The sequence below is a fragment of the Ranitomeya imitator genome, chromosome 7 (genome assembly GCF_032444005.1).
Source record: "Ranitomeya imitator isolate aRanImi1 chromosome 7, aRanImi1.pri, whole genome shotgun sequence".
In the NCBI taxonomy this organism is placed as follows: Eukaryota; Metazoa; Chordata; class Amphibia; order Anura; family Dendrobatidae; genus Ranitomeya; species Ranitomeya imitator.
Window position 1 is genome coordinate 71,631,927 of NC_091288.1, and position 25,096 is coordinate 71,657,022.

General features: G+C 44.5%; 1 protein-coding gene across 3 annotated transcripts in view; it reads left to right on the forward strand.

The window, feature by feature from the left end:
* LANCL1 (LanC like glutathione S-transferase 1) overlaps window positions 1–15,614 on the forward strand; it is a 33,195-nt gene extending 17,581 nt beyond the window's left edge. For all 3 annotated transcript variants that reach the window (XM_069733424.1, XM_069733425.1, XM_069733426.1), the window contains exons 7-10: window positions 4,166–4,348; window positions 4,823–4,999; window positions 6,149–6,221; window positions 11,956–15,614. In XM_069733424.1, the coding sequence (XP_069589525.1) occupies window positions 4,166–4,348; window positions 4,823–4,999; window positions 6,149–6,221; window positions 11,956–12,032 (510 nt within the window). In that variant the 3' untranslated portion in view covers window positions 12,033–15,614. The remainder of the gene's footprint in view (window positions 1–4,165; window positions 4,349–4,822; window positions 5,000–6,148; window positions 6,222–11,955) is intronic.
* The last annotated feature ends 9,482 nt before the right edge of the window (window positions 15,615–25,096 follow it).

Below are 25,096 nucleotides of genomic sequence, written 5' to 3' on the forward strand. Positions count from 1 at the left end.
CAGGCATATGTAACTCTATACAGACCAAACTTAATAAAGGCATAACGACCAAGAAATGGGTTTTTCTTGCCTCCCTGGTTTTCAGTGATTGCAGCTTTTTTAAATGCAGAAAAAAGTCTTTTTTTTTTTTTAATGTATGTACAATAAGTGTTTTTAATTTTCGTGTGTGTCTATATACAGTTTGGGCACCCATTGTCAAAATTACTGTTATTGTGAACAGATAAACCCCTTTTAGAGATCATTTCATCTTTGACTTGCTTAAGTTAAAACAACACATTTCTTTTGTATTTTAGGCAAAATATTTTCATCTTTTTACATTTTAAAAATTGCAAAAAGGAAAATGGGCCCATGCGAAAGTTGTGGCACCCTTGGAGAGTTGTGTGCTCAGATGACTTTGACCAAGGTTTCAGACCTTAATTAGGCTGTTAGGGTTATGGCTTGTTCACGATCATTGTTAGGAAAGGCCAAGTGATGCAAATTCCCCAGCTTTATAAAAACCCAGCCTCCTCTAACTTTGTGTCAAAAAACAGCAGCCATGAATTCTTCTAAGCAGCGGCCTAGCACTCTGATAATAGTGGAGGTACACAAAGCAGGAGAAGGCTATAAGAACATAACCAAGCGATTTCCAAGTTGCCCTTTCCTTAAGGTGCCGTCTCACAGTGGCACTTTGGTCGCTACGACGGCACGATCCGTGACGCTCCAGCATCGCACCATTATCGCTCCAGCGTCGTAGACTGCGGTCACACTTCGCAATGCACGACGCTGGAGCGATAATTTCATGACGTGTTTGCGATGTAGAAGCTGTTGGTTACTATGCGCACATCGTATACAATATCGTGCACACCTTTGTTACACGATGCGATCATGCCGCCACAGCGGGACACTTGACGACGAAAGAAAGTTTCAAACGATCTGCAACGACGTACGATTCTCAGCGGGGTCCCTGATCGCAGTAGCGTGTCAGACACAGCGAGATTGTAAGTATATCGCTGGAACGTCACGAATCGTGCCGTCGTAGCGATCAAAATGCCACTGTGTGACGGTACCCTTAGTTCGAAATGTAATTGACATGCCAATTATCAGGAACAATGGAGGTCAAGATAGGGTCTTGAAGACCAAGCTAAATATCAGTGAGAGCTTCTCATTGGATCACTAGAGAGGCAAATCAGAACCCCCGCTTGATTGCAAAAGACCTTCAGAAAGATTTAGCAGACTCTGGAGTTGTACATTGTTCTACTGTTCAGAGACACCTGCGCAAATATGGCCTTCATGGAAGAGTCATCAAAAGAAAATCTCTCCTGCGTTCTCACCATATAATATGCAGAAGAACATCTAAACAAGCCTGATGGATTTTGGAAACAAGTCTTATGGACCAATGAGGTTAAAATAGAACTCTTTGGTCACAATGACCAAAGGTATGTGTGGAGAATAAGGGGCACAGAATTTCAGGAAAATGATATCTCACCAACCATTAGGCATGGGGGTGGATCAATCATGCTTTGGGGTTGTGTTGCAGCCAGTGAGAGGGGGAACATTTCACAGGTCAACAAATTATTGATGCAAACATAACACCATCTGTAAAATAGCTGAAGTTGAAAAGATGGCTTCTGCAAATGAATAATGATTCTAAACGCACGTCAACATCCACAATAGACTACCTCAAAAGGCACAAGCTGAATGTTTTGCAATGGCCCTCACAGTCCCTGATCTGAACATTGTTGAAAATCTGTGGCTAGACTAAAATAGCAGTGCAAGCAAGACGACCCATAAATCTCACAGAACTGGAACAATTTTCCAGAGAAGAATGGATAAAAATCCTTCGAATGTGTGTTGAAAGACTCTTGGCTGATTCTAGCAAAAAAGGGGTTGCTACTAGGTACTAACCATGCAGGGTGCCCAAACGTTTGCATAGGCCAATCTTCCTTTGTACTTTTTAAAATGTAAACGATGAAAATATATATATATATATATTTCTCATTTATTTATTTCTTTTTTGCTTAAAATACAAAAGGAAATTTCAATTTTTGCTTTAGGTCTTTTAGAGATCATTTCATCTTCTACTTGCTTAATTGTTCACAATAACAGTACTTTTGACCAGGGGTGCCCAAACTTTTAGATGCCATTGTATAATGTCCACCAAGAAGTCCTAAAAGTTCTCTGGGGGATATTGCATTTTTATTTAGTTGTTCACTGTGACTGGGGCATCCATAGAAGGTCTGGAAATTGGGAAAAACAGACCCGTATTGTGACAGGAGCTACCGGAAAAAAGAATCTGTTAATATCCAGCAATAGTGATAAACGAGTATAATCGTTGCTCGGGGGGTCTCCGAGTATTTGTAACTGCTCGGAGATTTAGTTTTTGTTGACACAGCTGCATGATTTGCAGCTGCTAGCCAGCCTGAGTACATGTGGGGGTTGCCTGGTTGTTAGGGAATCCCCACATGTATTCTGGCTGTCTAGCAGCCGGAAATCATGCCCGAGCAGTCACAAATACCATATATACTCGAGTATAAGCCGACCCGAGTATAAGCAGACCCCCCTAATTTTGCCACAAAAAACTGGGAAAACTTATTGACTCGAGTATAAGCCTAGGGTGGAAATGCAGCATTTACCAGTGAATTTCAAAAATAAAAATAGATCATTATTTCCCCATAGCTGTGCCATATAGTGCTCTGCACCGTTCATTATTGCCCCATAGCTGTGCCATATAGTGCTCTGCACCGTTCATACTGCCCCATAGCTGTGCCATATAGTGCTCTGCACCGTTCATACTGCCCCATAGCTGTGCCATATAGTGCTCTGCACCGTTCATACTGCCCCATAGCTGTGCCATATAGTGCTCTGCACCGTTCATACTGCCCCATAGCTGTGCCATATAGTGCTCTGCACCGTTCATACTGCCCCATAGCTGTGCCATATAGTGCTCTGCACCGTTCATACTGCCCCATAGCTGTGCCATAGTGCTCTGCACCGTTCATACTGCCCCATAGCTGTGCCATATAGTGCTCTGCACCGTTCATTATTGCCCCATAGCTGTGCCATATATGCTCTGCACCGTTCATATTTCCCCATATCTGTGCCCCATATATGCTCTGCACCATTCATATTTCCCCATAGATGCTCCACATAAATCTGTGCCGCTGCTGCCGCTTCAATAACAAAAAAAAAAGCCATACTCACCTCTCTTGCTTTAAGCTCCCAGCGTCCGGTCCCGGCGTCTCTGCGCACTGACTGATCAGGCAGTGGGCGCCGCGCACACTAGTACGTCATCGCGCCCTCTGACCTGAACAGTCAGAGCGGAGTGACGCCGGGAAGATAGAGCGGCGGCTGGAACGTGGACAGGTGAATATGCGATACTTACCTGCTCCCGGCGTCCGGCTCCTTCCCCGTACAGCTGGTCTTCGGTGCCGCAGCCTCTTCCTCTATCAGCGGTCACCGGCACCGCTGATTAGAGAAATGAATAGGCGGCTCCACCCCTATGGGAGGTGGAGCCGCCTATTCATTTCTCTAATGAGCGGTCCCACGTGACCGCTGAAGAGGGGAAGAGCTGCAGCACAGAAGACTGTGGGACAGGCGGGGAGCACCAGGATCGCTGGAAGCAGGTAAGTATGCCTCAGCGCCCTCACCCGCCGACCCTGCCACCCACCTTGACTCGAGTATAAGCCAAGAGGGGCACTTTCAGCCCAAAAATTTGGGCTGAAAATCTCAGCTTATACTCGATTATATACGGTACTTGGAGACCACCCGAGCTGGCTCGGGATATACTCGCTCATCACTATCCTGCAACTCTTCTATGCCCGGCACAAGAGTTGAGAAAACATGATTTGCATGATCCTAGTCTGGTGGCCAGGACACACCAGCATTTTGTCAGTGCACTGGTCCAGCTTGTCACGGAGTGAGAACGTAGACATTATACTGGGGGTATGTGAATATTTTTGCTCCGTTTTACCCAGCAGACGTCGTGCTTTTTTGTTTTTCTTGTTAGTTTGTTAGGCTCAGCTGGCAATTTGGGATTTGTTTTGTTACGTTGGAGGAGAGGGATCGCTTCTGTGTGTGCATCTACTAATTTAGTATAAATCCAAATGATTTACTAGCAATGTTGTATTTGGCTTCTGGTAGAAGTAATACGTTGGTAGTAAAAAATATATTGTTTTTTTTTCCGCAGCCTGAATGTTTTGTCAGTAGTGAAAAGCTACAGATCCTTGTTCGGCCAAGTGTGGAATTTGTCCGCCACCTCAAGTATCCTTCCGGAAACTATCCTGCCTGCATCGGGGATAACCGGGATCTTCTAGTACACTGGTGCCATGGCGCTCCTGGTGTCATTTACATGTTAACCCAGGCTTACAAGGTACTGATCGCATCTTTTGAGTATTTAATACAATATTGCTTGAAAAGGAATGATTAGGAGCTGAACGGAGTTTGTCGGACCCCCAATGATTTGATTTTGATGAACTGTTCTAAGAGCTCATCTGTGTCATCGTAGAGAAAAACTCTCTTTAATAATAGAAGGCCTCATTATGTAATTTTAGCATGGAAAATACAGCTTATGCAAAAAATAAATAAATATTCTTATGCAATAAATCCAATATTTTATTTTATGTATATCTTGTCCACCTGCTGTTCTTACAGAATTTGCTAGAGTTGGGAGCATCTATTTGCAGGCCCTCCTGTTCAGCGGCCACAGATTACTGACTTGTCCGATGGATTGGAGTTCTGCAAATCGATTTTTTTTTTTTTTTTTTTTCTTCTCCCCCATTTGTTGCATTCACTTCTCAAAAGGACCCATGTAAACAAAAAAACAATATATATATTTTATTCTCAGGTTTTTCAGGATGTTGAATATCTGGCAGATGCCGCACAATGTGCTGAGATCTCTTGGCAGCGTGGATTATTGAAGAAGGGTTATGGCATATGCCATGGAGTAGCAGGAAATGCCTATTCTTTCCTTGCAATGTACAACCTGACGCATGATTTGAAATATTTGTACAGAGCGTGCAAGGTGAGTGGTTTGTAAAATCCTTTCCTACCAAAAATACTTTCAGTGCATGACGATTACTCCGGAGTCTTCCATTGAAGCGGGGTTTAGATGATGGACATTCATGGCGTCTTCTATATGATTTGGCTATTTCCTCCATAGACAATAATGGCGAAAGCATTGTACATGCAAGGCTGGTTCTACCCTGTGTATCCACTGCCTTGCATTGCGCCCACAGAGCTTATACTGTAAATTCTGACACATACGTTCTACTTAAATGTGAGGATCCCCCCCAATTTAGTCTTTTATTATTCTTATGTTGTTGGGGGCCATTTCCTTCTTCTAAACTCCTTAGAAATGTATTAATGCACCTCGTACAAAAGGACCTATAGGTGCAGTGCAGTGCCCTGGGTGAACGTGATGGCTAGGAGTAAAATGCTGGAATGCAGCGACCATGTGATCTGCGCGGGTGTAATGGGCATGCTCCAGGTCTTATTACACTGCACCTATACCTCTTTTTGCATCAAGTGCATTTCAACATATCCTACTACTTTTGAGCCACAGGGGGATGCGGCAGCAATTGGACTAACACATTATCTTTGGTGTTATGACTACAGCACAACATCATAACGTAAGAGTCCACCGCATGGCTGGGATCAGAGTTCACCTAACCCTGGTCGTCACAGTGGAGCCCGGCTGAGCTTCTGTTGATCTGCAAGATGAAAGAAACTCTGACATACATGCACTTTGTGGTCTATTGAGAGATGGAAGGGAATTTATAAATGACTTAATTGTATAGCAGACCCTCAACGTGTGATCGGGGTCAGTCCGGCCCCTGGGAAGCCTGAGATTAGCAGGGTGATGGTGCCATGTTACTGCTCATCAGTGTGGCTGAGCTGTGGAGCAAGGCACACTGCATTTATGGATGAGCCATGTGCCCACTTAACGATTTTCCCTGATTATCACACTTAGAAGAGATTAGAAAAAAATATTTCAGGTTAGCTTGCTTGTGGACCAACACGCAGGACATTTTCTGTAGCTGCCAGTTGATTTCGATGTGGAGTATGTCGCCTTACTCCATTCTCAATGAAGGTTAGCAGAATATGATTGATGTTCATTAGTAATTGTATAATTGCTTAAATTCGCCCTTTTGATATCGGGCTCTTCTGTCAGTTTGCAGAGTGGTGCATGGATTATGGAGAACATGGCTGCAGGACACCAGATGCTCCGTTTTCCCTTTTTGAAGGTATGTAAAGTACTACATTTTGACAAATGTCACTGTCATGATTCTACCTTGAATCCCCAGAGGATATCGTATGGTCGTACTGGCCATCACCAGGATGGTTATAGTGAGTCTCCAATAATAGAAGTGGTGACAAGAACTTAAAGGGATTTTCCCACAAAAGTGCTGATTTAATCAATAGAGAATGGAAGATTAAGTATTTCACAATTTGGGTGTATTTGCACAGATAAGACGATAATGGTGCCCTTGAAATTTTAATAAGAAAAGATAAATGTTTGAGAGACGGTCAGGCGGTGGGCTGATATCACGGAAAGTTCTGTTCCATCTGGAGGTAATTTAAAAACCCTTAAGGGTATGTGCACATGTAGAATGGTCCACTGCAGATTTTTCCACAGCGGATTTGATAAATCTGCAGGGCAAAACTGCTGCGTTTTTCTCCTGCGGATATATCGCGTTTTCTATTGCGGATTCCGCTGCGGATTTACATCTGCAGTTTTCTATTGGAGCAGATGTAAAAACGCTGCGGATTCTGCACAAAGAATTGACATGCTGCGGAAAATAAAACTTTCTGCTCGTTTTTTTCCGCAGCATGGGCACAGCGTTTTTTGTTTCCCATAGGTTTACATTGTACTGTAAACTCATGGGAAACTGCTGTGGATCCGCAGCAAAATTTGCAACGTGTGCACATACCCTCACACCTTCATGACCTTGGGATTTTCCGTTTTTCCGTGTTCGTTTTTCGCTCCCCTCCTTCCCAGAGCCATAACTTTTTTTTTTTTTCCGTCAATATGGCCATGTGAGGCCTTATTTTTTGCGAAACAAGTTGTACTTTTGAACGGCATCATTTGGTTTTAGCATGTCTGTCGTGTACTAGAAAACGGGGAAAAAATTCCAAGTGCGGTGAAATTTGCAAAAAAAAGTGCAGTCCCATACTTGTTTTTTGTTTGGCTTTTTTGCTAGGTTCACTAAATCAGGGGTCCCCAACTCCAGTCCTCAAGGCCCACCAACAGGTCATGTTTTCAGGATTTCCTTTGCATTGCACAGGTGATGCAATTATTACCTGGGCAAGACTAAGGAAATCCTGAAAACATGACATGTTGGTGGGCCTTGAGGACTGGAGTTGGGGACCCCTGCACTAAATGCTGAAACTGACCTGCCATTATGATTCTCCAGGTCATTACGAGTTCATAGACACCAAACATGACTAGGTTATTTTTTATCTAAGTGGTGAAAAAAAATTCCAAACTTTGCTAAAAAAAAAAAAAAAAAAAAAGTGCCATTTTCCGATACTCGTAGCGTCTCCATTGTTCGTGATCTGGGGTTGGGTGAGGGCTTATTTTTTGCGTGCCGAGCTGATGTTTTTAATGATACCATTTTTGCGCAGATACGTTCTTTTGATCGCCCGTTATTGCATTTTAATGCAATGTCGCGGCGACCAAAAAAACGTAATTCTGGCGTTTCTGATTTTTTTTTCTCGCTATGCCGTTTAGCGATCAGGTTAATGCTTTTTTTTAATTGATAGATCGGGTGATTCTGAACACGGCGATACCAAATATGTATGTTTGATTTTTTTTTTTTTTTATTGTTTTATTTAGGATGGGGCGAAAGGGGGGTGATTTAAACTTTTATATTTTTTATATTTTTTTCATATTTTTAAAAACATTTTTTTTTTACTTGTGCCATGCTTCAATAGCCTCCATGGGAGGCTAGAAGCTGGCATAGCCTGATCGGCTCTGCTACATAGCAGCGATCATCATATCGCTGCTATGTAGCTGAAATGCAGGTGTGCTGTGAGCGCCGACCACAGGGGGGCGCTCACAGCAGGCCTGCATCAGTAACCATAGAGGTCTCAAGGACCTCTATGGTTACCATCCTGATGCATAGCCGACCCCCGATCATGTGACGGGGGTCGGCGATGACGTCATATCCGGCCACCCGGCCGGATGCGGTAGTTAAATGCCGCTGTCTGTGTTTGACAGCAGCATTTAACAGGTTAATAGCGGCGGGTGAATAGCGATTTCACCCGCCGCTATTGCGCGCACATGTCAGCTGTACAAAACAGCTGACATGTCGCGACTTTGATGTGGGCTCACCGCCGGAGCCCACATCAAAGGGGGATTCACGGCATGCGCAGTACTAGTACGGCGCATGTCGTGAAGGGGTTAAACTTTTTATATATTTATTTTTTTTACTTTTGCCATGCTTTAATAGCCTCCATAGGAGGCTAGAAGCTGGCACAACTCGATCGCCTCTGCTACATAGCAGCGATCATCAGATCGCTGCTATGCAGCAGAAATGCAGGTGTGCTATGAGCGCTGTCCACAGGGTGGCGCTCACAGCTACTGGGGATCAGTAACCATAGAGGTCTCAAGGACCTCTATGGTTACTATACAGAAGCATTGCTGACCCCCCGATCATGTGACGGGGGTCAGCGATGCGCTCATTTCCGGCCGGAAGCGGTAGTTAAATGCCGCTGTCAGCGTTTGACAGTGGCATTTAACTAGTTAATAGCGGCGGGTGAATCGTGATTTCACCGGTCGCTATTGCGGGTACATGTCAGCTGTTCAAAACAGCTGACATGTCTCGGCTTTGATGCGGGCTCACCGCCGGAGCCCGCATCTCAAGCTGGGGTTCTGACCTCGGACGTACTATCCCGTCCGAGGTCAGAAAGGGGTTAAAGAGAATCTGTCAGTACAATCAATTCTCCTAAGCCATCTATATGGGCACCCAGGTCATCGGAAGCTGAATAACATATCTGCCATCTAATGTCTTATTCCAGAGAAATCCATGTTTTTGTTATGAGCTGTTCCAGGCAATGGGACATGGATGTGCATGGGAATCTTCCTCCAGAGATTAATGTATTAATGTTTGATGTATAATGGCCGCTCTCTGCTCTCCTGATCTCACTGCAGAGCTGTGTGTGATTATACCTGACACATCTGCAGGTTCCTCTCTGCTTCAGCAATAGTTTTGTAATACAGCAGAGTTATAGAGCTGCAGCAAAAGTGTTTGTAAGGAGACAAGGTTCAGTTCTGCTCTTCATTGTTAGTTACATGTCTCATGCTGGTAACACCCTTTTTCATTTTCAACGATGTCTGATGGCAGATTCTCATGCAGATCTGTGTCCGGCCCACAGTCCTGAACAGTCTCATTTACATGTAAGACAGATGTGCATTTCTCTGGTATAAGACGTTGGATCTTGGCTATCACTTAATTAACTTCCTGTGGTTTGCATGCCCATATACTTAGGAGGGTGGGTTAGGTTTTTGCTATGTAATCTGTGAATAACCTGTTAGAGCAGAGACTCTGATTCCAGCGTTGTCACATACTGGGCTGTATGTTTGATACAGTATAATCGGCATTTTATTAGAAGGAGATTATCACTATCTGACGAGCTGCCTCTTGCTTGCTGGCCCAACCCACTTCCACCACTGATTATCAGCTCTCTGTCAATATACACTGTTCACAAAAAGCTGCCAATCACTTGTGTGGACGAGGTTATTTAGGGCTCAGCATTCTAATCTGTTAGAACATTTAACCACAACTTAGTATCCCTTCTGTCACCTGTACACATGTCTGCTAATCCCTCCCTAAAAAATCTAAAGCTCACCCTTCACATTCTAACTAGCCGCCCACCCACCATAATCATCAGAGTGGTGATAAGGTGTTGTCCGGTGCTGCTAACTTCCCATTGGAGGCAAGACGTCCAAAGAACGTTATTAAGCCCAAATACTCGCCGAGTCCTGTGTCCTAATGACGAGGACATGTTCTGACCCAACAGACCTGCCTGTTGTTGTGCACATCACCTGATGGAGAAGTAAGCGGTACTGGACAACTTTTTGAAGCTTAGTTGACCAAGTCACGGCCCCCACGTCTACTTGCTTTCAGCCCAGCTTCATGCAAGCATCACGGTAAATGATACAATAGATTTTAACCCCTTGGGTCTGTAAAAAGATGCATTGGTAGTCACTGAGATATGAGAACCGCATCCCCCGATGTGTGACCATGCAGCAGCTGTCGGCTGTACACTATAGCGGACATCATCAGCCGTGATCAGTGTTGCACAGACCATGGTCCTTTAATCCCTTGAGATTCTGCTGTCCATTGTTAATCATCTAGATGCCATAGTCACTGAGTGTGGGGGGCTCCCTCCTTAACCCCATCGGCACCCTAAGATCAGGATTGTGTGATCCTGATGGTTGTCAATGCAAATCACAGTCACATAATGACCTTGAAGTCAGCCGGCTATACTGACCTGTCCAGAAGTTCGCAACATTTAGATGGTGAAAATCAAATTTTGAATTAAGGTATTGCCACTTTTGAATTAATTCCTGAAAAACAGCTGACGGGTTAATAAACTCCCTGGCAGCAGTTCTGAATATGTTGAGGGCGCTGTTTTTAAAAGCAGTATCAATTTTGGGAGTTTCTCAATATATAGGACCCTGAAAGTTACTTTAAAAATAACTAGGTCCCTTTTTGAAAGAAAAAAAAAAAAAGTTTGTAAAATTCCTTGAAAAAAAATGAAAAGTTGATGCTACGTTTTGGAACCTAACATCCTAATAAAATAACATTTTACAAATGGTGCTGATGTAAGGTAGACATAATATAATGTAGCTTCACTTCTTTGTGTAGTATGACTATCTAGATTAAAGGGATAAATTCAAAGTTAAGGTACCTTCACACATAACGATATTGTTAACGATATCGTTGCTATTTGTGACGTAGCAACGATATCGTTAATGAAATCGTTCTGTGTGACAGCGACCAACGATCAGGCCCCTGCTGGGAGATCGTTGGTCGCTGAACAAAGTCCAGAACTTTATTTCGTCGCTGGACTCCCTGGAGACATCGCTGGATCGGCGTGTGTGACACCGTTCCAGCGATGTCTTCACTGGTAACCAGGGTAAACATCGGGTAACTAAGCGCAGGGCCGCGCTTAGTAACCCGATGTTTACCCTGGTTACCATGCTAAAAGTAAAAAAAAACAAACACTAGATACTTACCTAACGCTGTCTGTCCTCCAGCGCTGTGCTCTGCTCTCCTCCTGCACTGGCTGTGAGCCGGAAAGCAGAGCAGTGACGTCACCGCTCTGCTTTCCGGCTCACAGCCAGTACAGGAGGAGAGCAGAGAAGCAGAGCGCAGCGCTGGAGGACAGACGGCTGTAGGTAAGTATCTAGTGTTTGTTTTTTTTTACTTTTAGGATGGTATCCAGGGTAAACATCGGGTTACTAAGCGCGGCCCTGCGCTTAGTTACCCGATGTTTACCCTGGTTACCGGCATCGTTGGTCGCTGGAGAGCGGTCTGTGTGACAGCTCTCCAGCGACCAAACAGCGACCCGAATCGTTGTCGGTATCGCTGCAGCGTCGCTTAATGTGAAGGGGCCTTTAGAAAATTTTGGTTTTTTTCTTCTTACATTTTTGTTAAATTTTTGATTATTTTTGTAAATCATCGTCAAACATGTTTGACCTAAAATTACAATTTACATAAAGTGTAATGTGTCACAAAACCGATCACTGGGATCTTTTGAAAAATTCCATAGTTATTGCCACATAAAGTGACTTGTCAGATTTGAAGCATTTTGGCCTGGTCACTAAGGTTAATTAAATTTGGCGTTCCACAAGCTGTGTAAATGCCCTCTGCCTACCGCCTCTCACGGTTTGTGGTTGCAGAGGGAGTGTTCTGATCATGGACAGCATGATTCCATAACTAATTGCTGTTTCTCATTGCTTACTTACAGGGCTGGCTGGTACCATTTACTTTTTAGCAGACTTAATGGATCCTGCAAATGCGAAGTTTCCTGCTTTTGAGATCTAGCTCCTGTTCCTTTTCTCTACGCGGAGCAACGGGGGTCTGTCCATGTCTTCAGCACTTAGAATACTTCCTCTTACCAAGAGACGAAGTTCATAGATGTAATGTTTTCAGTGAATATGACGAGTGATGTCATTTTGCAGCTCTTTGTTAGCATGACAACGCTTGTCAGATGAATCTGTGTAGCGCCCAGCAGCCGCCTTGCTTCCCGTTACAATGGAGAAGATGTTAAGCAGTGATAGTTCTGCACAGTGGACCGGCTCTCGCCCTCTTCTTCCTGATAACGGAGGCCATTGTTATGTTTTTTTTTTTTAAATGCTACTTGTGTTTCTGTATATTACATGGACTTTCAAGAGGAAAAACTGTACAAATAGTTGAGCACGAACAGTGATATTAGTGTTTGGAGCACATAGCGTTCAGTTTTTGTATAACACTATCTGAAAAGAAAATCTGAAATTTCACAAATGTTTTCTTTGTTAACCTATTCAAGTCACGTATATTTTTTTTTTCTTTATTTATGGTGCAATATGACAGTCTTACAACTATTATGCTGATGTTCTGAAAACAAAATTAATTGGGACTAAATGTACACAGTTTAAAGGTGAAATCTCCAAGTAACTGAAAAGAATGTAACATGGGTATTCATGGTGGCTGGTGATCATTTTTCTGTGACTTTTCATTTTTCTTCTAATTTAAAGTGGTTGTTTTATTTGGAGCACTTATAGCATATTCACTAATCATTGTTTTTTTTATTTTTTATCCACAGCCTCTGTCTAAAAATATATATATATAGTACAGGCAGAGTATGGGGGTAGTAGTATGAAGTAGGTCTGGGCGGAATCGAACTGTTCTGGACAACATGTTTCTTATACATTATATATATCATGGGGGTAAATATACACTTACACTCCTCAAACAAGGTCAACCAATCGCAAAGGGTTTTAGGCCTTTGGAAAAGTTTCACCCAACTTAGTCACTAACGCTTTTTTTTTTATTCCATAAATCAATAGTAGATATGAAAATAAGCCACTTTGTAATATATCTTTTGTGAGAAATCAACTTCTTTCTCCTCCAGGACTGACCTTTCACTCAATTCAGGAGTAAAATCTGTTTGCAGTCAATACTAATGCAACTCCAACTAATATTGGACATTACTCGCCCACCCGGGGTTTAGCACTGGCTCTCTTCTATGCTCTATGGGCACTGGCGACTGTGCTGATGTCATGACTACAGCGCACATCACCGCTGCTGCCAATTGCTGAGCTCAGCGGCTGTGCTGATGTCATGACTACAGCGCACATCACCGCTGCTGCCAATTGCTGAGCTCAGCGACTGTGCTGATGTCATGACTACAGCGCACATCACCGCTGCTGCCAATTGCTGAGCTCAGCGGCTGTGCTGATGTCATGACTACAGCGCACATCACCGCTGCTGCCAATTGCTGAGCTCAGCGACTGTGCTGATGTCATGACTACAGCGCACATCACCGCTGCTGCCAATTGCTGAGCTCAGCGACTGTGCTGATGTCATGACTACAGCGCACATCACCGCTGCTGCCAATTGCTGAGCTCAGCGACTGTGCTGATGTCATGACTGCAGCGCACATCACCGATGCTGCCAATTGCTGATGTCATGACTGCAGCGCACATCACCGCTGCTGCCAATTGCTGAGCTCAGCGACTGTGCTGATGTCATGACTACAGCGCACATCACCGCTGCTGCCAATTGCTGAGCTCAGCGGCTGTGCTGATGTCATGACTGCAGCGCACATCACCGCTGCTGCCAATTGCTGAGCTCAGCGACTGTGCTGATGTCATGACTACAGCGCACATCACCGCTGCTGCCAATTGCTGAGCTCAGCGACTGTGCTGATGTCATGACTACAGCGCACATCACCGCTGCTGCCAATTGCTGAGCTCAGCGGCTGTGCTTATGTTGACCACATGAGTTGCTGAGCACAGTGATTGGCGGCAGCGGTGATGTGCCTTGTAGTTGGGACATCACTTTAGCAGCCAGTAAACAGACTCGATGGATGTAGAGAAGGCGCAAGTGGCATCCAGTCTTATTTTATCTATTCTTTCCCGAAACCTATAACCGGAAAATGCCTATGCACCAGTCTGAGGGCATCTATAAGGGCTTTTTCACAAATATACTGTTCTAATTTATTTTTATTTTTTTTCTGATCAATGGACTGTGTTGCATGAAAATCATAAATTGCGCACTTGGGTTCTTCTACTCGTATTTCACGGTTCTGTCTGCAGCAGTGATTTCGTGACTTCAACGAATTGTTCGGTGTATCATTTTGGCCCTCCCTATCGGCCCCATTTTCTAGTGTGGCCCTTGTGGGATAATTAATTGTCCACTTGTGGTCTTCACTGGATGCCGAGGTTACAGCGTGAAGTCAGTCGAGGAAAAGACGGAATGAGATTTATTAAGGTTAATGGTTGTTTATTTTCTTGCATACTGTTGATTTATGAACTATGGAGTTAAAACCATGCTTACTCTGTAAGTCTGATGTACAGTATTAGGAATATGGCTGCATATAAACACTGGTGGTACTGCAGCTCCGCTTCCCTGAAGATAATGGGGCTGAGCTGCAGTACCCCACACAGCCAGTATATGAGGCTGGGGGGGCTTATTTACATGTTTATGGGAGACCCCCAGTTAAGGCGTTTCTCACTTTTTGTGTTTGACCTATATGTTTTCAAACACATCCTTGGTGCCCCATTTATTTAATAGAGGGCAAGACTCTTTGGCCTCTTTTGGGCTGGCATATTTAGGTTTATTCATTTACTTATTTTTTTTTTTCCTTTATGCTTTTCCATACAGTACAAAAAGGCATCCCGCGAAACAAATTTCCATTTGCTTTAGATGCATTGGCATTGTTCAGAGCCTCGTACTATACACGTATATGTCTGACAATAGGCTCAGAGCAGAACCTTAGTTGTCCTCCCTCTGAAAACGGGACACCTGAAAAGATCAGTTTATTGTGACTGTTCTAGAGACAACATAAAAGCTAATAAAGAAAAGAACTGATGAAAGCGACACTCCAGTACGCTAATAGTAATGGGATAACATTTCAGCCCGAGCATGAGAATAGCTCTATGGAAAGACTGTAATTGACAGCTGGAGTGCAGATTTCATATGCCATTTGTTTTGTTTTTCTAGAGAGCTGCTCCTTTCCCGAAGGAGGGGGGGAAATAACAAAAACCCATGACACATTATCTAAATCAGGTATGTGTACTTGATTCAGCCCATCAGGGTGTTACTGGTGCAAACATGCATAAAGGGACTGCTTGGGATCAGGGAACCCTGTTGTCGTAATTTCAGTAACTTTTACATGTTAGGAAAAAAAAAAAAAAGTTGGTCTTGAAGAAAAAAAATTACAATGAATTATGTGGTTGTTACCGTGGCCTGTATTGAAATGAAGGAGCTGAAAAATGTATTTTGTTGATGTTGTGTTCCTAAACAGCCAGCAGGTGGCAGAAGAAATGTGGTTAGGTGGGTTTTTCAGGGAGGATGCACTTACAATGACATGTACGGATAGCAGTGTTTCTAGACATTTATTCATTAAACAGGTATTACTGATTTGTCTGGCGTCATGTGTCACTGGGTTCAAATTATGGTAATCATTAACGGTATAAATGCTTTGCGTTTACGTTTCTTTTATGCTTAATTGTTAAGAAGATTGCCAGCACATCCTCGGCTACAAAAGCACTTTCATTTAATGCAGCATTGGAGGAAACCGGTCTGGTACTATTTAGTTAATGATTTCCTCTCCCCCCGAAATATTTTGTTTTCTGTGAAATTATCCTGGCACTAAAAAATATATATATAATGTACAGCACCATGGAATCAATGGTGCTATATAAATATATACCGTATATACTCGAGTATAAGCCAAGATTTTCAGCCCACTTTTTTGGGCTGAGTGTGACCCTCTCGGCTTATACTCAAGTCATTGTCAGCAGGGGAAGGGGGGGGGTCGGCAGGTGAGCGGCGCAGTGATATACTCACCTGCTCCTGACGCTGTCCCTGCATGTCCCATGGTCTCCGGGCAGCTCTTCCTGTGTTCAGCGGTCACGTGGTACCGCTCATTAAAGTAATGAATATGGATGCATATTCATTACTGTAATGAGCGGTACGTGACCGCTGAACACAGGAAGTTGCCGCCGGCTCCCAGAGACCATCTGACAGTGAGACGCTGCCAGGGACCGTGCCGGGAGCAGGTGAGTATATCGGGGAGGTGAGCATTGCGCGATAGTCACCTTCCTTGTTCCACCGCTGCACGCTGCTCTGTCTTCCATCCTCTGCACTTACTGTTCAGGTCAGAGGGCGCGATGACGCGATTAGTGTGTGCGCCGTCCTCTGCCTGAACACTCAGTGCAGCGGATGGAAGACAGAGCAGCGCACAGCGGTGGAACGAGGAAGGTGACTATCGCAAGTGCCAGGGGCCTAAGCGAAGAGAGGTAAGTATGTGATTTTTTTTTTTTTATTTTAATCGCAGCAACAGCATGTGGAGCATCTTATGGGGCTATTATTAACCTTTGTGCAGCATTTTATGGGGCATATTTTAATATGGAGCATTATATGGGGTGTATTTTGTATGGAGCATCTTATTGGTCCCATCATGAACTGTATGGAGCATTATATGGGGCTCCTGATTCAATATAGATGTTCAAAAACACGTAACCTACTGATGTCTCAATTAATTTTGCTTTTATTGGTATCTATTTTTATTTTTGACATTTACTGGTAGCTGCTGCATTTCCCACCCTAGGATTATACTCGAGTCAATAAGTTTTCCCAGTTTTTTGTGGCAAAATTAGGGGGGGGTCGGCTTATAATCGAGTATATACGGTATATATATATTTATATATATATATGGAACAGAATATAACTCCAAGTTATATCAAACTTCTGTGAAGTCAAACTGTCCACTTAGGAAGCAACATTGATTGACAATCAATTTCACATGCTGTCGTGCAAATGGAATAAACAACAGATGGAGATTATTGGCAATTATCAAGACACACTCAATAAAGGAGTGGTTCTGCAGGTGCGAACCACAGACCACATCTCAGTACCAATGCTTTCTGGCTGATGTTTTGGTCACTTTTGAATGTTGGTTGTGCTTTCACACTCGTGGTAGCATGAGACAGACTCTACAACTCACACAAGTGGCTCAGGTAGTACAGCTCATCCAGGATGGCACATCAATGCGAGCTGTGGCAAGAAGGTTTGCCGTGTCTGTCAACCTAGTGGCCAGAGGCTGGAAGCGCTACCAGGAGACGTGGAGGGGGCCGGAGGAGGGCAACAACCCAGCAGCAGGACAGCTACCTCAGCCTTTGTGCAAGGAGGAGCACTGCCAGAGCCCTGCAAAATGACCTCCAGCAGGCCACAAATTTGCATGTGTCTGCACAAACAGAAACTGACTCCATGAGGATGGTCTAAGTGCCTGACGTCCACAGATAGGTTGTGCTCACAGCCCAACACTGCAGGATTCTTGGCATTTGTCACAGAACACCAGGATTTTCAAATTCGCCACTGGGGCCCTGTACTCTTCACAGATGAAAGCAGGTTTACATTGAGCACATGTGACAGAGTCTGAAGATGCTGTGGAGAGTGATCTGCTGCCTGCAACATCCTTCAGCATGACTGGTTTGGCAGTGGGTCAGTAATGGTGTGGGGTTTGCATTTCTTTTGGAGGGCCGCACAGCCAGAGGTATCCTGACTGCCATTATGTACTGAGAGGAGATCTGTTATGAACTGGTAATTCAGAACCACAATGGACCTTGAAGTTCAGAGCACACAAAGTGACCTGACATTTACCAAAAAACATATGACGAGCTCTGAGACGTGGAAACTCTGCTGACCGCAATCCCTAATCCTATCACACCACACTAGAGGTAGCCATGGATTGCGCCTAACGCTCCCTATGCAACTCGGCACAGCCTGAGAAACTAACTAGCCCTGAAGATAGAAAAATAAGCCTACCTTGCCTCAGAGAAATTCCCCAAAGGAAAAGGCAGCCCCCCACATATAATGACTGTGAGTAAAGATGAAATACAAACACAGAGATGAAATAGATTTAGCAAAGTGAGGCCCGACTTACTGAATAGACCGAGGATAGGAAAGATAGCTTTGCGGTCAACACAAAAACCTACAAACAACCACGCAGAGGGGCAAAAAGACCCTCCGCACCGACTAACGGTACGGAGGTGCTCCCTCTGCGTCTCAGAGCTTCCAGCAAGCAAGAAATACCAATATAGCAAGCTGGACAGAAAATATAGCAAACAAAAATAACAAGCAGAACTTAGCTTATGCAGGATAGACAGGCCACAGGAACGATCCAGGAGGAAGCAAGACCAATACTAGAACATTGACTGGAGGCCAGGATCAAAGCACCAGGTGGAGTTAAATAGAGCAGCACCTAACGACTTAACCACATCACCTGAGGAAGGAAACTCAGAAGCCGCAGTACCACTCTCATCCACCAAAGGAAGCTTATAGACAGAACCAGCCGCAGTACCACTCACGACCACAGGAGGGAGCTTGGCCACAGAATTCACAACAAAGATCCTCAGACCCCTTGTGAGGCCATATGCTTGTGCGGTTGGCCCCGGGTTCCTCCTGATGCAGGAAAATGCCAGACCTCATGTGGCTGGAGTGTGTCAGCAGTTCCTGCAAGATGAAGGCATTAAAGCTATGGACTGGCCTGCCTGTTCCCCAGACCTGAATCCGACTGAACACATCTGGGACATCATGTCTCGCACCATCCACCAATGTCATGTTGCACCACAGACTGTCCAGGAGTTGGCGGATGCTTTAGTCCAGGTCTGGGAGGAGATTCCTCAGAAGACCATCTGCCGGGAGCATGGCCAGGCATTGTAGGGAGATCATACAGACATGTGGAGGCCACACACTACTGAGCATCATTTCCTTGTCTTGAGACATTTCCACAGAAGTTGGATCAGCCTGTAATTTCATTTTCCACTTTGACTTTGAGCATCATTCCAATTCCAGACCTCCGTGGGATATTAGTTGTGATTTACATTGATCATTTTTAGGTTTTATTGTTCTCAACACATTCCACTATGTTATTATTATTTATTGTTATAGTGCCATTTATTCCATGGTGCTTTACATTTGAGGAGGGGTATTCATAATAAAAACAAGTACAATAATCTTAAACAATACAAGTCATAACTGGTACAGGAGGAGAGAGGACCCTGCCCGCGAAGGCTCACAATCTACAAGGGATGGGTGAGAATACAGTAGGTGAGGATAGAGCTGGTCATGCAGCGGTTTCGTCATCACTATGTAATGAATAAAGACTTACAACTGGAAAATTTAATTCGGTGATATCAAGGATGTGAAATTTTAGTGTTCTGTTTTTTTTTTTTTAGCTATATATATATATATATATACATATATATATACACACATATACACATATACACATATACACATATACACATATACACATATACACATATACACATATACACATATACACAACCTTGCATGACTTTTGGTCTAAAAATAAGTGTCATTGGTAGAAGAAGATGGACAGCACTCACCAATCCTTATAAAATTCTGTGCTTTATTCAAACCATTAAAAACATCATGGCCACGAGAGTGGATCTAGGTGTGCAAGCATGTGCTGATGACTGCCGTTTTGCGCTAAGCGGCGCTTCCACGGCTTGCACACCTAGATCCACTCTCCTGGCCATGATGTTTTTAATGGTTTGAATAAAGCTTGGAATTTTATAAGGATCGGTGAGTGCTGTCCATCTTCTACCAGTGCCACTTATTATGACGTCTTTCCTGGAGGAGCACCCAGAATCCTAAGGTACAGCCTGTTAATAACACGTGTGTTATGATAAGGTAATTCAGTACCACAATGGACATAGAGGTCAGAGCACATACAGTGACCTGACAATAACCCAAAAACATTGAACGAGCTCTGAGACGTGGGAACTCTGCTGACCGCAATACCTAATCCTCTCCAACCACACTAGAGGCAGCCGTGGATTGCGCCTAACGCTCCCTATGCAACTCGGCACAGCCTGAGAAACTAGCTAGCCTGAAGATAGAAAATAAGCCTACCTTGCCTCAGAGAAATACCCCAAAGGAAAAGGCAGCCCCCACATATAATGACTGTGAGTAAGATGAAAAGACAAACGTAGAGATGAAATAGATTTAGCAAAGTGAGGCCCGACTTTCTGAACAGAACGAGGATAGGAAAGTTAACTTTGCGGTCAACACAAAACCCTACAAAAAACGACACAAGGGGGGCAAAAAGACCCTCCGTACCGAACTAACGGCACGGAGGTACACCAATGCGTCCCAGAGCTTCCAGCAAGCAAGAAAAAACAAATAGACAAGCTGGACAGAAAAAAACAGCAAACAAAATAGCAAAGCAGAACTTAGCTATGCAGAGCAGCAGGCCACAGGAACGATCCAGGAGGAAACCGGTCCAATACTAGAACATTGACTGGAGGCCAGGATCAAAGCACTAGGTGGAGTTAAATAGAGCAGCACCTAACGACTTCACCACATCACCTGAGGAAGGAAACTCAGAAGCCGCAGTACCACTTTCCTCCACCAACGGAAGCTCAAAGAGAGAATCAGCCGAAGTACCACTTGTGACCACAGGAGGGAGCTCTGCCACAGAATTCACAACAGTACCCCCCCCTTGAGGAGGGGTCACCGAACCCTCACTAGAGCCCCCAGGACGACCAGGATGAGCCATATGAAAGGCACGAACAAGATCGGGAGCATGGACATCAGAGGCAAAGACCCAGGAATTATCTTCCTGAGCATAACCCTTCCACTTAACCAGATACTGGAGTTTCCGTCTTGAAACACGAGAATCCAAAATCTTCTCCACAATATACGCCAACTCCCCCTCCACCAAAACCGGGGCAGGAGGATCAACAGATGGAACCATAGGTGCCACGTATCTCCGCAACAATGACCTATGGAATACGTTATGTATGGAAAAAGAATCTGGAAGGGTCAGACGAAAAGACACAGGATTAAGAACCTCAGAAATCCTATACGGACCAATGAAACGAGGTTTAAACTTAGGAGAGGAAACCTTCATAGGAATATGACGAGAAGATAACCAAACCAAATCCCCAACACGAAGTCGGGGACCCACACAGCGTCTGCGATTAGCGAAACGTTGAGCCTTCTCCTGGGACAAGGTCAAATTGTCCACTACATGAGTCCAAATCTGCTGCAACCTGTCCACCACAGTATCCACACCAGGACAGTCCGAAGACTCAACCTGCCCTGAAGAGAAACGAGGATGGAACCCAGAGTTGCAGAAAAACGGCGAAACCAAGGTAGCCGAGCTGGCCCGATTATTAAGGGCGAACTCAGCCAAAGGCAAAAAGGACACCCAGTCATCCTGATCAGCAGAAACAAAGCATCTCAGATATGTTTCCAAGGTCTGATTGGTTCGTTCGGTCTGGCCATTAGTCTGAGGATGGAAAGCCGAGGAAAAAGACAAGTCAATGCCCATCCTACCACAAAAGGCTCGCCAAAACCTCGAAACAAACTGGGAACCTCTGTCAGAAACGATATTCTCTGGAATGCCATGTAAACGAACCACATGCTGGAATAACAATGGCACCAAATCAGAGGAGGAAGGTAATTTAGACAAGGGTACCAAATGGACCATCTTAGAGAAGCGATCACAGACCACCCAAATGACTGACATCTTTTGAGAGACGGGAAGATCTGAAATAAAATCCATAGAGATATGTGTCCAAGGCCTCTTTGGGACCGGCCAGGGCAAAAGCAACCCACTGGCACGAGAACAGCAGGGCTTAGCCCGAGCACAAATCCCACAGGACTGCACAAAAGAACGCACATCCCGCGACAGAGATGGCCACCAAAAGGATCTAGCCACTAACTCTCTGGTACCAAAGATTCCAGGATGACCAGCCAACACCGAACAATGAACCTCAGAGATAACTTTATTCGTCCACCTATCAGGGACAAACAGTTTCTCCGCTGGGCAACGATCAGGTTTATTAGCCTGAAATTTTTGCAGCACCCGCCGCAAATCAGGGGAGATGGCAGACACAATTACTCCCTCTTTGAGGATACCCGCCGGCTCAGATAAACCCGGAGAGTCGGGTACAAAACTCCTAGACAGAGCATCCGCCTTCACATTTTTAGAGCCCGGAAGGTACGAAATCACAAAGTCAAAACGGGCAAAAAACAGCGACCAACGAGCCTGTCTAGGATTCAACCGCTTGGCAGACTCGAGATAAGTCAAGTTCTTATGATCAGTCAAGACCACCACGCGATGCTTAGCTCCTTCAAGCCAATGACGCCACTCCTCGAATGCCCACTTCATGGCCAGCAACTCTCGATTGCCCACATCATAATTTCGCTCAGCAGGCGAAAACTTCCTGGAAAAGAAGGCGCATGGTTTCATCACCGAGCAATCAGAACTTCTTTGCGACAAAACAGCCCCTGCTCCAATCTCAGAAGCATCAACCTCGACCTGGAATGGAAACGAAACATCTGGTTGACACAACACAGGGGCAGAAGAAAAACGACGCTAAAACTCTTGAAAAGCTTCCACAGCAGCAGAAGACCAATTGACCACATCAGCACCCTTCTTGGTCAAATCGGTCAATGGTTTAGCAATACTAGAAAAATTGCAGATGAAGCGACGATAAAAATTAGCAAAGCCCAGGAACTTTTGCAGACTTTTCAGAGACGTCGGCTGAGTCCAATCATGGATGGATTGGACCTTAACAGGGTCCATCTCGATAGTAGAAGGGGAAAAGATGAACCCCAAAAATGAAACCTTCTGAACACCAAAGAGACACTTTGATCCCTTCACAAACAAAGAATTAGCACGCAGGACCTGAAAAACCGTTCTGACCTGCCTCACATGAGACTCCCAATCATCCGAGAAGATCAAAATGTCATCCAAGTACACAATCAGGAATTTATCCAGGTACTCTCGGAAGATGTCATGCATAAAGGACTGAAACACTGATGGAGCATTGGCAAGTCCGAATGGCATTACTAGATACTCAAAATGGCCCTCGGGCGTATTAAATGCAGTTTTCCATTCATCGCCTCGCTTAATACGCACAAGATTATACGCACCACGAAGATCTATCTTGGTGAACCAACTAGCCCCCTTAATCCGAGCAAACAAATCAGATAACAACGGCAAGGGGTACTGAAATATAACAGTGATCTTATTTAGAAGGCGGTAATCTATACAAGGTCTCAGCGAACCATCCTTCTTGGCTACAAAAAAGAACCCTGCTCCTAATGGCGACGATGACGGGCGAATATGCCCCTTCTCCAAGGACTCCTTCACATAACTCCGCATAGCGGCGTGCTCAGGCACAGATAAATTAAACAGTCGACCTTTTGGGAATTTACTACCAGGAATCAAATCGATAGCACAATCACAATCCCTATGCGGAGGTAGGATATCGGACTTGGGCTCATCAAATACATCCCGGTAATCAGACAAGAACTCTGGAACCTCAGAAGGGGTGGATGACGAAATAGTCAGAAATGGGACATCACCATGTACCCCCTGACAACCCCAGCTGGACACAGACATGGATTTCCAATCTAATACTGGATTATGGACTTGTAGCCATGGCAACCCCAACACGACCACATCATGCAGATTATGCAACACCAGAAAGCGAATAACCTCCTGATGTGCAGGAGCCATGCACATGGTCAGCTGGGTCCAGTACTGAGGCTTATTCTTGGCCAAAGGCGTAGCATCAATTCCTCTCAATGGAATAGGACACTGCAAGGGCTCCAAGAAAAACCCACAACGCCTAGCATATTTCAAGTCCATCAAATTCAGGGCAGCGCCTGAATCCACAAATGCCATGACAGAATACGATGTCAAAGAGCAGATCAAGGTAACAGACAGAAGAAATTTTGACTGTACCGTACCAATGGTGGCAGACCTAGCGAACCGCTTAGTGCGCTTAGGACAATCAGAGATAGCATGAGTGGAATCACCACAGTAGAAACACAGCCCATTCAGACGTCTGTGTTCTTGCCGTTCAACTCTGGTCAAAGTCCTATCGCACTGCATAGGCTCAGGTTTAAGCTCAGGTAATACCGCCAAATGGTGCACAGATTTACGCTCACGCAAGCGTCGACATATCTGAATGGCCAAAGACAGACTCATTCAGACCAGCAGGCATAGGAAATCCCACCATGACATCCTTAAGGGCTTCAGAGAGACCCTTTCTGAAAATAGCTGCGAGCGCACCTTCATTCCACTGAGTGAGTACGGACCACTTTCTAAATTTCTGACAATATACCTCTATCTCATTCTGACCCTGACACAGAGCCAGCAAATTTTTCTCTGCCTGATCCACTGAATTAGGTTCATCGTACAGCTATCCGAGAGCCAGGAAAAACGCATCGATATTACTTAATGCAGGATCTCCTGACACAAGAGAAAATGCCCAGTCCTGAGGGTCGCCACGTAAAAAAGAAATAATGATCCTAACTTGTTGAACTGGGTCACCAGAGGAGCGAGGTTTCAAAGCCAGAAATAGTTTACAATTATTTTTGAAACTCAGAAATTTAGTTCTATCTCCAAAAAACAAATCAGGAATAGGAATTCTCGGTTCTAACATAGAATTCTGAACCACAAAGTCTTGAATATTTTGTACTCTTGCCGTGAGCTGATCCACACATGAAGACAGACCTTTAATGTCCATCGCTACACCTGTGTCCTGAACCACCCAAATGTCTAGGGGAAAAAAAAGGCAAAACACAGTGCAGAGAAAAAAAATGGTCTCAGAACTTCTTTCACAGAGAGAATCAGCCGAAGTACCACTTGTGACCACAGGAGGGAGCTCTGCCGCAGAATTCACAACACACGTGTGACAGCGGATCTTGAGTGGTGCCGTCAACTTTTTCTATTGTACTGTGAAAAATAAGTGTTATGGCTCTTGGAGGGTGAAAAAGGCAAAAGCGCAAAAAAACTAAAATGGTCTGGTATTTAGGATGCTAATAAAGCTGAAAATTCGCATTGCCAG